The following is a 14,369-nucleotide window of genomic DNA, read 5'->3' on the forward strand; positions in this document are numbered from 1 at the left end:
TTATTTACAGATACAGACAGATCAGACTATAAAAGAATATTTTGAGCTCATGGACAGACTGTTCAAATTTTTTATATTCACTTTGTAAACCCAAACAATTTGGTTCTAAGCTTATCACATGCTTTTTCTGTCTTCTAACTTTATCTTCTTTGGTCCTTCAATTCTGATTTTGTTTATAAAAGAATATATGTGTGGAGAAGGCATCTTCTATCCTGAACTGTCACAGATCAGAATTTTTTATATAATCCACCCTGTGTGAAGGCTGTAAACTATAGAGGAACCCATAGGTTCTGGTTATCTCTTGCTGCATAACATACTATCACCCAAAACACAGAAGGTTAAACACTTAGTTAATTAAATCGCGTTATTCTGTGGGTCAGAGATTCAGAAGAACACAGCAGGGCAGGGCTGACTCTGTTTAATAGTGTCTCAGGCCTCAGCTGGGATGACTTCAACAGCTAGACGTGAATCAGCTGGGCGCTGACAAAGTCTGTTTCTCTCTCTCCAGTTTCTCCACATGGCTATCACGTGCTTCTTCAGAAGACATGCTTCAGGCAGACTTTTTACATGGGGGCGAACAGACCAAGACAAAAGTTGCCAGTCATCTCACAGACAAACCCGAGGACCCAAGACACTTTCTGCCATCCAGAGTAACTGGGACTGCTATATAGTTTAATTTTTTGACCCTGGGAAGTCCTGACTCCTTTAATTTTTCTCTAAATTTTGCATGAAAATAGATTGGTTTGTTTTTAGCTTATCTCATTCTTCTGTATTTTATAATAGTCAACTAAAAGAAGTCAGTTGTAACTTTCACCATTCTTTCTGATAATCTCATTTGCAAAATTCATGGGTTTAATCCATGAGTTTAACCCATTCTGTCTTCCATTTTACCATATGGAAATCTTTTTTTGTTTTCAAGCCGATCGTTAGAGATAAATCCCTGCATAAATTAACTGAGGATGTCCTGGGGCTGTGAAGGAAGTAAAGAGATTAAACCCAAAGGAGTTGTAAGTATTAGCCACTATGGACTGGTAGAAGTAATCACAGAGTTGGATTTTGAGGATGCTTAATCAAGAGACTGGAACATAAAACTGAATTAAAAAAAAAAAAAAAGAATGCATTAACTTGACTTAGGCAGAGATACCAGGGGATGGGGCAAACCTGATGCTAGTGTGGCTCTTAGAAGCCTAGAAAGAAGTCAGTGGCACATGCTAATCAATGATGAAATCCCTGCGTTGCTCTGGCAGATCACAGAGAAAGAAAGAAAGCAACTCAAGGGAAGTGGGATATTGGAATGGACATATTATGTGAGGCCAGATAATCCACCATAATATTATGCTACATGGGAGAGTTTAGGGGAGATATGCCATTCAACAAGGCCATTAGGAATGTTCTGGTAGAGGAGTACCAGAAGTACTAAATTCAGTAATGATTTTAGACCAGGGCTGATGACTGGGGATGTAATCACAGAGCTGTACTGAGAGTAGAAATGAAGAGGAAGGGGCACTATCAAACAGACAGTAGGATTGAACCACCAGAATTCAGCAGCTTACGATGTCCATAACTAACAGTGAGAAGAGGGGTGGTCACAGAGGGCTGTGGAGATGGTTAATGTAATATTGTGTCCCTAGGGGAAAATTAGGCAGCAGTCAGTGAGGGTGCTGCTTGATATATGTCAGAACAAAAAAAGTGGAGGAGCAGGAGACTGAGAATGGTCTCCTTAATAAAATGGCACAATTCCCTGCCAGTTTATTGACCAAAGCCAATTTTCAGATGCAGAACACATTGCCTGAAAATGTCCCCCAGGAAGAATTGACAGTCACACTATGGCAAACATTTACTGAAAAGATACCCCCATTAACTCCCCAAATGGAACTCTCTCCCTTTTGCAGATGACTGTTAACTGAGAAAAGAGAAAGAGAAAAATTCCTAGATATTTCAAGGACTATTGCACATACTGTCTGACTTGACATTAAAAGTGCTGTCACCAGAGCATCATCATTGCCCCCCTATTAGAGTGAGCATACAGAGGCCAGGTGATAAATAAAGTCATGCTTAGCCTGGCTTACAGTGGGGCACCTGTTAGTGCAGATGCATCCCAACTGTCATTCTCCAGCCACTAGAGGTACACTTGACATACTTAAAAGGTATTGTAGCTCTATCTCATGTCTTAGTCTGTGGGGAAAGCCAAGTGGAAGACTTTCAATCTGCTTCATCAGGCTAGGATATTACACTAAAACAATACCACATCTTGGGAAGGATAGCCAAGATTTGTGCCCCACACCCAGTTATCAAAAGACTGAAAGATCACTTGCAGAGATTAGCTGGATCCTGGATAATGACTACAGACTGTGCCAAACCCAACCAAGTACTAATCTTTCTCCCAGCTGTCATGCCAGACATGGTATTATGAATAGAGCAGATTAACAGGGTTTCAGGTGCATAGTATACCCGTACTGATTTGGCAAATGCATTCTTGTTTCCTGGGAGCACCCAAAGAGTAAATGTTTCAAGACATCCAGAAAGATGTTGCAAGGTATCTTATGATCTACCCTCAAAAGTCCCAGAACAAGTCACTGTACCAGCACGAATCAAAGAAGAAAAGAACACCAAAGGGTATCAATTCTGGGAGGCATGTTTCACTGACCATCCATGTTTCAAGACTGGCTACCACACTGTTTTGAGACTCATTGTGACACTCCAATCTGAAGAGTTATGTTTTTCTTTCTACCTAGCAAAAATGTACATAATCATTCTAGGTGTCAGACATTAGGCTAAGTACTTCACACATATTAACTCATTTAATCATCATCATAATCTTTATCTTTATTTTATACATGCGTTAATAAAGGCACATGTACGTTACGTTTGCCCAAAGTTTTGAGACAGTGATTGGCAATGATGGATTACAAGTCCAAGCACTGTGGCTACAGTCTTTTTCTTAAACATTGTACTGTGCTTTCTCCACAGTTACCTCTTCAAATGTAACCCATTCTCCCTGTTATATTCTGCGTGACTTCCTTTTTATCTGATGTGGTGGGAAATTTTCTGTTTTCCATATTCTTTAACTTATTGTTCATATAATTAATCTACTTATTGTCTAGGTCTGCATTTCAATTTTTATCTCAGATCTTCCTTTCACTTTACAATTGTTCTCTTTAGCTTTGTTCAATCAGCAATTTGACCCTATCAATAAGTTTTTAATTTCAAAGATTCTGTGTTTTATTTCTAGAAGATTTTCATGGTTCTTTTCCAAACCTGCTTGTTGTTTTTAAAATAATATCTTTATCTTTCTTTAGGTTTCCATTTCTTCTTTTATCCCTGTAATAATTTTTAAAACTTTAGTTGATATTAAAATCTTCTTTTATATCAAATCCTAAAGATGCTGCTCTATAAGTTTATCTCATTCATTCATGCTGTATTTTTCCTGACATATTTTATACTATTTAATGTGCTCTATCTATAAGAAGATGTTCAAGACATAGTAGTCAATGGAAAACCAGATTACAAACTTCCATGATCCAACTTGTTGTGTATATATATATATGTAACTAATATTTCTAAGTTTGATTTATGTTGCCATTTTGCATGTCTATTTTTATATTAAATATTCATAGCCTATTTAAATAAAGAAATAATAAAAGATAAAAGTAAAAAATTTTAAGTTAGCACTTAAGAATTGTTGCTCTACCGTACTCATTATTTCCTCTTTTTAAATTGAGATATACTTGATTTACAATGTTTTGTTAGCTTCTGGTGTACAGCATAGTGATTCAGTTATGCACATATATATACTTTTTTTCATGTTCCCTTTCATTATAGGTTATTACAAGCTATTGAATATAGTTCCCTGTGCTACACAGCAGGATCTTGTTGTTTATCTGTTTTCTATATAGTAGTTTGAATCTGCTAATCCCAAACTCTGATTTACCACTCCCCTCTTTCTCCTTTGGTAACCATAACTTTGTTTTCTATGTCTGTGAGTCTGTTTTGTTTTGTAAATAAATTTGTTTATGTCACTGTTTTAGATTCCACATATAAGTGATATCATATGATATTTATCTTTCTCTGACTTACTTCACATACTATGATAACCTCTAGGTCCAGCCCCATATTCATTTTTCTCCATTGTATAGCCTTGCCTTCTTTCACATATTCATTTTTAGTATGACTATGATAACTATAAAACTTTTCACAGAGAAATGTCAGAACACAACAAAGTTATTCCTCCCCAGCCAAGCCTGGAAGACACCCCAACAGAGATATCCAGAGTCCAAACAAATTTTTTACCACCATCCTTTCTCAATCAAGTGTTTCAGATTATTTAATGCAGAGAAGCCTCCGTAGTGCCTGATGAACCTCCTTATTCCTCAGGGTGTAAATCACAGGATTGAAGAGAGGGGTGACCACAGTGTAGAGCAGGGCAAAGACCTTGGAGAGGAGCTGGGAGTGGACAGCCGAGGGTGCAATGTACAACACCATGAGAGTTCCATAGAATGTGGACACTACAGCTAGGTGGGAGGAGCACGTGGAGAAAGCCTTTCGTCTGCTGGCCCCAGCAGGAACTCTCAGAACAGCCAGCACGATGCGGGCATAAGATGTCAGGGTCAGTCCAAAGGGAACAGTGAGGCAGACCACAGAGAGAATGAATGTTGTCATCTGGGCTGCACTGGGATCTGAGCAGGCCAGGCTCATCAAAGGCATAAAGTCACAGTAAAAGTGGTCAATGTGGTTGAGGCCACAGAATCTCAATTGAGCCATTAGGGCCACAACCAGTCCATCTACCATGAAGCCCGAGAGCCAGGCTATGACCACCAGCCCCAAGCACCATTTGGGCCCCATCAGGAGTGGGTAGCGGAGTGGGTAGCAGATTGCCAGGTAGCGATCATATGCCATGACAGCCAGCAGGAAGCATTCAGCAGTGGCTAGAGAACCAAAGATAAAGAACTGGAGCAAGCAGCCAGCCACCGAGATGGCTGCCTCCTGCAGGAAGCCCTCCAACATTTTTGGCACCACTGTGGAAGTATAGAGGATCTCCAGGAAGGACAGATTAGCCAGGAAGAAATACATGGGTGTGTGGAGCCTCTCAGAGCTAACCACTGCCACAATGATGAGCATGTTCCCTGCAATGATGGAGGCGTAGGTGAGCGTGAACACAATAAAGAAAGGGAGACTCAGTTCAGCTACGTCATAGAAACCAAGAAGGACAAACTCAGTAATAGTCTGGTTGCCAATGGAGACAATTTCCATGAGGATCATCCAAGTTTCTGCTTGGCAGTGATTAAGGGAGAAATTTTAGTGCATCTTTGTATCTTCTGCACCAAGCCTGAGGTAAGTAGAGCTACGATGAAAAAGATAAAAGTGAGTCTCCAAAACAAGAATCATCTACACAAGTCCTCATCTGTCCCCCTTTATAGTTGCTTACACCTTTTCCAACTCCTGTTCTTCCCTGCATTCCTTAATTGTGCATATTCTTGAAGCCCCAAGAGAATTTATTCAAACTCATCATTTCAGTCTTCAGAGCCCTTTAACTTAATAGTTCAATGTAACACTTTTATGATACAATAAATTTCACCATCCTAGTCTGTACAACCAGCCATAGAGCCTTTCTCATGAACAGTGTAATACCCTCCCAATGCCTGTAAGACATGTTCTATCAACTCAAAATTGGCCTGATCACAACCAGCTCTAATGAGAGTGGTTTGAAAACTCCACCTGATACCCAAGCTTGCTATATTATAGTCATCTTTATCTTAGTACTATCTCTCATTCCTCATACCCCAATCCGTGAAATCTTATCAATTGTTGCTTGGAAAATGCCTATATATTCCCTCTTCACTGTCACACCATTAATCTCACAACCTCTTTGCAACTATCTTAGCACACTTGCTCTCTGTGTAGCCTTCTAGTCTCCAGATTGATTGCCCTCTCCCATCTCAAAATAATTTTAAATACTAGTTTCATCAAATCATTCAAGATTTTGTAGTGCAAATGTGATAAATCATAACATTGAGAAAAGTGTAGATGCTGTGGGAGCAGAGAGATCAAACACAGACTGGGAGAGGAGGAGGGTGTGAGAATAGAGGTCAGAGAAGGCTCCCTGAAGAAGATAGTTGTAGGCTGTTTTGGAGGACAGATAAGAGTTGGCCAGGCAAAGGACAGGCATATAAGCATAGCATTCCAGGCAGGAGAGACATAAGTGAAAGCAAAGATGTGTAATTGAGTTCTTGAAGAGCTATAAAATGGATCTGTGTACCTGCAAGGAAGATCTCATATGCTATCTGAAGGGACCTGTGTGTTTTATATTAAAAACAATGAGGATACATTAAATGATTGGAAGCAGAGGGGAAAGGTACAGAAAAATGCAGATTTTCCTGTGTGTCTGTGTGTGTGTGTAGTAAAATAAAAAAATCTGCTAGCAGAATTTGTGAAAATATGGTTGCCATCTGTTTGGGAGTGTTTTGTTTTGTTTTGTTCCTTTAAATGGAGGTACTGAACCCAGGGCCTCATCCATGCTAAGCACACAATCTACCGCTGAGCTGTATCTATTTCCACTCTTGGGAGTGTTTTAAATGTTCACTGATATGAAAACTATTTTCAAGTTATACCATAATCCTGGCTTTTCAGACTACCACATTCCCCTCTATTTTTGAAAGGACTGGGGAAGTGGGGAGAAAGAGGAAGGTAAAAAGGAGGTAGTAGGACATGAGTATTGTAGAGAAATGGGGAAGACATTGCAACAGCAGGGTTAAGTGGGTAAGAGGCCATCATTCCCTTGCAAGCAGAGAAGACCACGGACTAGGGGAAGAAGCTGAATTTCGAATTGGAAGACTCCAAGGAATGCAGGACGAGTTTGAAATCAAGACAAAATTTACTGTACTATCTGGTAGGAAAATGAAAACAGTGCGAAATATGTGTCCATTTTCTGAAAAACAACCAATCACAGACTCAACCCTATAAAGGTGAAAGTTATAGCGTGGATCCCTCCAAGTTATCATCATTTCTGGAAAAGAAATTCGAAGTACATTCCAAGAAAAAAATATTTGAAGAAATATAGACCAAACTAACCAATTTTAATTTTGCTTTGAAAAATGAGGACAAACTTATTCTCATATATTTTGCAATGTCTGCTAAGCTGGTTCTTTTTATAAACAGGAAACAATAGTAAATAAATTCTGGTTTAGTTTGAATTTTTAATCTGCTCTCTTCAAGGCTCTTTGGCATTTACTCTAAAATAAGGCAGAAATATATACTAAAGAAAATTGTAAAGAAAACAACTTGAGTTTAAGTGTATCCCACAAGTTTTGTTATCCCACAAAAAAAGTAGGAGGATAAATTCCCACCATGAAAATAAAAAATGTATGAGGATGTCCTACTCCATAATATACTCCAACTGAAACTGTTCTCGTGAATATCTGCTGCTCTTCATCTCCAGGAGAGATGAGATACAAGAAATAAGCTGGGATGCAGCCAGAAGGACTCAAATTCTGCTTCTTACCGATTCAGTGGGAGACACTGCAGCATACGATTCTGGAGGAAGACGGCAGCATTTCCTTAAATGTCTTTGAAAAAGAGACTTTTTGCCTCTCTGGCTTAGATGAAACGTGTTACTGATCAGAGGAGAAAACTCCATAAAGAACAATTCTTTAGCTTCTTTTCAAGGATCTGTGAACTAAGCTGTGAACCATTATACAAAAATAGGAAACTCACCTGCAATAGCAATACTAAAGGGAAAAAAGAAAACCTTAAGAGATGAAGTCTTCAGAATGCTGAGGCTTCCCACATTCAACTCCTCCCTCCTTGAGCTCAGTCTGAAATAATGTAGGACTTTGATTAGGAATGTCGCATGCGTCACCCTCCACTCCCCAGAGCAATTCTCTCCTCCACTCTCCATCGCCTTTTCTGGCTCCCAGACTCTTCTGGCTTTTCCTTGTAGGTCCTTCCCTTTATCACAAAGGAGGGATGACGATTGCCAAGAGGAGAGAGGCCCCTGAGAACCAATTACTGATTGACTGGAAAGCAGCCTTAAATGAAAAAGAAATATCAGCCCCCTGAGATACCTTTTTCCAGACGAGGTTCCTGAACAGTTGGCTTGACCAAAAATAGGGCAGAAACCAAGAGTCATATGGGAACCCACGTTTCCATCCCCATGAAGGCTAATACTCTCCACCAAGCATCTAATCCCCCAATTTCCAGTCTCTTCCCCAGAACTCATCACAAAATTCTCCTAAGTTCTCTGTAGCATCCCTAAACCACGCCCACCACTAGTGGTCCTCCCAGAAGACTGCTCCCAACCCTCACTCCCTACCCTCCAGCTTTTGGACTCCCTTACCATCCCAGAAAACTATTTCAATTGAGACAGCCCTTACTACGAGAATTTTATAGATTATCAAAGCCTTGCCAACGTTGGGCCTGCTTTAATGGGAAGGAATAGCCTCTTCCATTTTTTTTTATTTCTTATTCTTTGTTTTACCCATTTGCATTTGGATCAATTTTCTCATTAATCACAGGATTTATTTCTGTATTTGGTAAAACATTGTCCATTGTTCAATTAGATATAAGCTCCTTTAGCAAACCGCACCTTAAAGGAAAAATAACACCTCGAAAAATTCTCCACACCCAGGCACCAGGAGCACGGACTTTGACAAACCTGAATTCAGTCATGGCTCTACCTTACTCCCCATAAAACACAAATTTATGAAGGGTCTCATTGTCAAGGTCTGAACTGGGGGACATACCATGTCTTGGGTATTTTATACTCTCCCATCATTTCACATATGCTGTTTAATTTTACTTCTCACAGTAATTTCTGTGGTTGATGTAAAAGACCAGATGATAGAATAAAGCTGGAGAGGAGACCACATAACTGAGGACATCTCAAGATCATATGTCTTCTCCTTGCCCAGGTGAGCCACCCAGCTGAATGGAGAGAGCCAGCCGCACACTGGTCACTGATTTTGTCTTCGTGAGATTTTCCAACTCTCCAAGGGTTCAGCTGCTCTTTTTCTCCCTCTTCCTCCTGATCCACCTCTCATCTCTGGTGGGCAGTGCACTCATTGTGCACACTGCGGCTGTGGATGGGCGCCTCCACACTCCCATGTACCTCTTTATCTGCAATCTCTCCTTAGTAGAGCTCTGGTACACCACGGTGACTGTGCCCAAAATGCCGGCCAATTCTCTAAATTCCCAAGGGGTCATCTCAGGTCTCAGCCACATCAGCCAGTACTACTTCTTCTCTTTGGCCACCGCAGAGCTCTTCATTCTCACCACCATGGCCTTTGATGTGGCACTGCCATCTGCCAACCATTCCTCTACCCACTGCTGCTCAGCCCTCAGACTTGGGGTTCTCTGGCTGGGTCTGCTGGCTTGTGGGATTCCTCTGGCCCATGTTCCCCTCATTCCTTCTTACACAAATCTCCTTCTGCACCCCCAACCAGATCAACTGATGCCAATCAGACTTTCTGCCTTTCTTGCACAGACACGTATGCCATCCAAACAGTGGGCTATGCTTTTAGCACTGTCACTATCCTAGAGGCCCTGGTCTTTACCATGGCTTCCTATGCCCCAGTCCTGACCACAATTCCAGCCATGGCCTCGGCCGCTGCTCAACGCAAGGCCTTTTATACATGTGCAGCCCATCTTTCTGTGGTCACCATCAACTTCAGTACTCTGGTATTCATGTATGTCCCCCACAGTAAAGTATGAGTCAAATGTCCACAAGATTGTGGCTATCTTCTACTCAGTCATCACCCCACTTCTCAGTCCTCTCATCTATACACTCCGTAACAAAGATGTCAAGGAAGCTGTGAAGGTGTTGGTGTCCCAGATCTAAAAAGTGCCTCCCAAACAGGCAGGCAAAGTGAGTGTGCCACAGAAGTCAGAGAAAGCAAAGCTGGTGGAATACTCAACAGAATATAACCCCTAACCATTGACTTTCACCTGTGCAATGTACCTTTTTTAATCATTAAGTTTGTATAGTTGCTTTTTGTGAGTTATCTGTGGCACATTTTAAGTGAAAGAGTTTCTCCTCCTGCTGCCCACTGTGTCTATTAGCTGTCTGTTCCTTCAATTGCTCAGCTTCTCCAGAAAGCAGATAATCTCACGTCAATATAAGTGCAGAGAAATGGCACAGGCTTTGCGGTCCGCGCATCTGGGTTGGAAACCAGCTCCCCACTTGTTACCATCAGCTAAGTAAGCCAATAAGACTTCTGCAGAGATAATACCAAAGAACATCGAATCTTTTTTACTTTCCTCGGAGGGAAGTTCTGATGTTCAATTGACCTAATAACACATAAAGCAATAAACAAGTGTTGGTTTATTTGATTACATTAGCCTCCATCAACCATAATTACAAAGATCAGACTTGACTTCTGCCAACATACTTATTTTTTCACAATGTAATTTTTTCCTATCATAAAGGCAAAGCATGTTCATTACAAAGAAGTCAAATATTAAAGAATTGCATGGCATAAAAGTATGAATCTATCCTCTATTTTAATCAAGAAAATGATTTTCAGTAGTATCCATGATGGTGACTGCAGGATCTTCAACTAAAAGACTTTTTTTTTATTCCTGTGATTTAAAATATCTGCCAGATAAGCCAAACATAGATTTTATTTAAAAATAAAAAACTTATTTTTAAAAATCAGACTTCTGAAAGCCAGACATTCTACATGGTAGACAAGCTCCTTGTAATATGACCTCATTTCATGACGAAATCTTTTTAAATTCAATGAAAAGAGCCCTGCTCCTGATTGCTTCTGATGTCTATTTTGACTGTTGATTTTCCGTATTGTTGGAAACATCTATTGCCAGAGCATGCCTATGTAAAGCATCACGAATGATAGGAATTTGGGAGCTTTCTTCATCACTAAAGTATCAAAACCAGATGTATCATTAAACATCACAGAAGCTCCATCTGAGCAGAGTGTGAAGATTTTCTCTACAAAGTTTAGTTTTAAAAAAAAATCTTGTAGCATTTCCAAAATAACAATAGTTTTAATAGTTTACAAAGAAAACTCGTAAAGTAGAAATTCTCTGATAGCATCAGCTTGAGCAAAGCAAACAGCAAACAAAAAGAGAGAGAGAGAGAGAGAGAGAGAGAGCTGGTACACTGAGAGATATCTGCAGTTTCACCCAGCTGTGCACGACAGAGAACCGAGAAGGCTGCTGTTCCTTGTTGATCTACTTTGAAATATTTAAAGAAATATCAACAATTCCAGAACAAGTTTTATCTTTAACAAAGAAATAGCTTCCAATTTTTCTCAGTTCCCTTCTGCAAACTACCCTTTTCCATGGCCCCTCCTTCAAAAATCCTCCAACTCAGGCTTCTTTGGTTTGGGAATTTGAAAGCAACTTTACCTTGTACGCTAAGAAAATGTTTTTATGATTTGGCAAGTCCTCATTTGTAAGTGCCCCAGCTTTTTTGGGTGGATTCTTTTCACATAAAAAACACAGAAGCCAAAATACATTTTCAGGATAAACAGATCTGAGGTGCGCTTTCAATTCCCAAATCTAAGGGCCTTCAGATTCATTCCTGTTTTCTTCCGTGAGTTTTTTTTAGTTTTAGCTCTTATGTTTAGGTCTTTGATCCAATTTAACTCATTTTTAACTAACCAACTAACTTCTGTATATGATTTAAGGTAAGGATCTAACTTCATTCTTTTGCATGTGATTATTCAGTTTTCCCAGAACCATTTATTAAAGATTATTATTTAGCCCATTTAAAGATCTTGGCACCCTTGTCAAAACTCAGTTGACCATTGATGTGAATGTTTATTTCTAGACTCTCAAATTAGAAATGAATTACAAGAAGAAAACTGAAAAATTCACAAATATGTGAAAATTAAACAACACGCTGCTCAACAACCAGTGGGTCAAAGAAGAAATTAAAAGGGAAATTAAAAAAAAAAATACTTTGAGATAAATAAAAATGAAAATACAGCTTACCAAAACTTATGGAATGCAGTAAAAGCAGTTTTTTAAGAAGGAAGTTAATAGCAATAAATGCCTCCATCAAGAAACAAGAAAGATCCCAAGTAAACAATCTAACTTTACACCTTGAGGAACTAGAAAAAAGAAGAACAAATGAAGCCAAGGTTAGTAGAAGAAAGGACATAACAAAGATCTTAGGAGGAATAAATGAAATAGACACTAAAAGATCATAGGAAAGATGGATGAAACTAAAAGCTGGGGTTTTTAAGATAAGCAAAATTGACAAACCTTAGCTAGAATCATTAAAAAAAAAAGAGAGAGAGAGAGAGAAAGCAAATAAATAAAATTGGAAGCGAAAGGAGAAATGTTATAACTGATACCACAGAAATACAAAGGATCATAAGATACTATTATGAACAATAGTATACCAAGAAATTGGACAACCTAGAAAGAAAGGATAAATTCCTCAAAACATACAACATATCAAAACTGAATCATAAAGAAATAGAAAATCTGAACAGGTCTATTACTAGCAAGGAGATTGAATCAGTCATAAAAACTCCCAACAAATAAGTCCAGGACAGGTAGCTTCACAGGTGAATTCTACCAAACTTTTAAAGAATTGATACTAATCTTTCTCAAACTGTAAAAAAATAAAAGAGGAGAAAATACTTCCAACTTCATTTTATGAGGCCAGCATTACTCTAACCAAAACCAAAGAAACCACAAGAAAAGAAAATTACAAGCCAATATCCCTGATAAACAGAGATGCTAAAGTCTCCAAGAAAATATTAGCAAAGTGAACTCAGCAATTAATTAAAACGATCATATACTATGATCCAGTGGGATTTATTCCAGCAATGCAAGCATCGTTCAACATCCAGAAATCAGTCAATGTGATATACCACATTAACAAAATGAAGGATACAAATCCTATAATGATCACAGTAAGTGCAGGAAAAGCATTTGACAAAATCCAAGACCCATTTATGATAAAAGGTCTCAACAAAGTGACCATAGATGAAACGTATCTCAACATAATAAAGTCCTTTTACAACAAGCCCACAACTAATATCACACTCAACTGGGAAAAGCTGAAAGCGTTTCCTCTAAGATCAGTAACAAGACATGGATGATCATTCTTGACATTTTTATTCCACATAGGATTCAAAGTCCTAGCAAGAGCAATTAGGCAAGAAAAAGAAGTAAAAGACATCCAAATCGGAAAGGAAGAAGTAAAACTGTCACTATTTGCAGATGACTTGACACTATATATCGAAAACCCTAAAGTCTCCACCAAAAATCTTTTAGAACTAATAAAGGAATTCTGTAAAGTTGCAGGATACAAAATCAATATACAAAAACCTGTTGTGTTTCTATGCAGTAATAATGAACTATCAGAAAGCGAAATTAAGAACCCAGTCCCATTTACAATTGCATCAAAAAGAATAAAATACGTAGGAAAAAATTTAACTAGGGAGGTGAAAGACCTGTACACTGAAAACTGTGACTTTGATGAATGAAGCTGAAGAAGACACAAATAAAGGGGAAGATATTCCACGCTCTTGTTGTAATGATTGCTACGTGTCTTGAAAACATCTTATCTGATACACAGGCTTTTTCATATCTATGAAAATGTGTAAGAACATTAAAAAAACAAAGCAAACACTAAATCCAAGTGATGATAGTGCAAAGAAATTTCTCATATAAAAAATGAAAAGTTCAAAACATGGAAAATTACAGTTTTCCAAGAAAATAACATTTATTAGCTCATTAAGGTCAAATAATATATTTATTTCTCTTTTATAACTTACTGATCTGTAGAATGACTGAAATATATAAGGAACTCTATGAATGGTTATCAAATAAATTGATTATTAAATTATATCAATAGCAATGAGACAGAAAAAAAATTGCATTACCTTTCATAAATGTACTAGGACATCTACAGTAATGAGAAAGGAGAAGAAATAAATGATTGAACCAGAGATATTATTACGATATTATTAAGAAAAAAATAAACATGGACATTTTCTCTGGCATGTTTTTGACAGGTCACCCTATACTTTTTGTAATTTAAAATCAGACTTCAAAACAACAGATTAATTGGTTATATGAAGAGCTCTTCCCTTTGGAAAGTCAAATATGCTTGGAGACTCAGGTCCTCGGAGACCTTAAAGAGACACCAAATCGAAGAGTACCTTCCTCACGAGGGATCCACTATGTAGAAAAAGGAGAAAATATGCAAGACATCAAATATCATCTGCCTTTTTCGCTGGTTATTTCTCTAAACAGAAAGACATCATTCAGACAGTATCTCCTGGGAAATGCCAAAGAGCCACTGAGGCGGGAAGAACCAAGGACTTTCAAACTACAAAGGGATAGCCGTGTGTGAGCTTGTATTTTCAATAAGCATTCCTGAATATGGTTATATT

General features: G+C 38.5%; 2 protein-coding genes across 2 annotated transcripts; one reads left to right on the forward strand and one right to left on the reverse strand.

The window, feature by feature from the left end:
- Positions 1 to 4,174: 4,174 nt before the first annotated feature.
- Positions 4,175 to 5,303, reverse strand: OR11A1 (olfactory receptor family 11 subfamily A member 1). Its single transcript, XM_010974104.2, has one exon. The coding sequence runs from the start codon at positions 5,257 to 5,259 to the stop codon at positions 4,321 to 4,323; it is 939 nt and encodes a 312-aa protein (XP_010972406.2). The 5' UTR covers positions 5,260 to 5,303; the 3' UTR covers positions 4,175 to 4,320.
- Positions 5,304 to 8,923: 3,620 nt separating this feature from the next.
- LOC105061644 (olfactory receptor 6F1-like) lies at positions 8,924 to 14,329 on the forward strand. Its single transcript, XM_010945750.2, has 3 exons — positions 8,924 to 9,368; positions 9,479 to 9,672; positions 14,021 to 14,329. The coding sequence occupies exons 1-3, from the start codon at positions 8,924 to 8,926 to the stop codon at positions 14,327 to 14,329; spliced, it is 948 nt and encodes a 315-aa protein (XP_010944052.2).
- Positions 14,330 to 14,369: the final 40 nt, after the last annotated feature.

The sequence above is a fragment of the Camelus bactrianus genome, chromosome 20 (assembly GCF_048773025.1).
Source record: "Camelus bactrianus isolate YW-2024 breed Bactrian camel chromosome 20, ASM4877302v1, whole genome shotgun sequence".
Lineage (NCBI taxonomy): Eukaryota > Metazoa > Chordata > Mammalia > Artiodactyla > Camelidae > Camelus > Camelus bactrianus.

Excerpts from the sequence above, each read along its gene's own strand:
- LOC105061644 (XM_010945750.2), top strand. The coding sequence starts at position 8,924 with ATGGAGAGAGCCAGCCGCACACTGGTCACTGATTTTGTCTTCGTGAGA. Across the intron at positions 9,369-9,478 it reads CTGGCTGGGTCTGCTGGCTT|ACACGTATGCCATCCAAACA; the intron begins GTGGGATTCCTC and ends TTTCTTGCACAG. Across the intron at positions 9,673-14,020 it reads CCATCAACTTCAGTACTCTG|ACTTCAAAACAACAGATTAA; the intron begins GTATTCATGTAT and ends ATTTAAAATCAG.
- OR11A1 (XM_010974104.2), bottom strand. The coding sequence starts at position 5,259 with ATGATCCTCATGGAAATTGTCTCCATTGGCAACCAGACTATTACTGAG.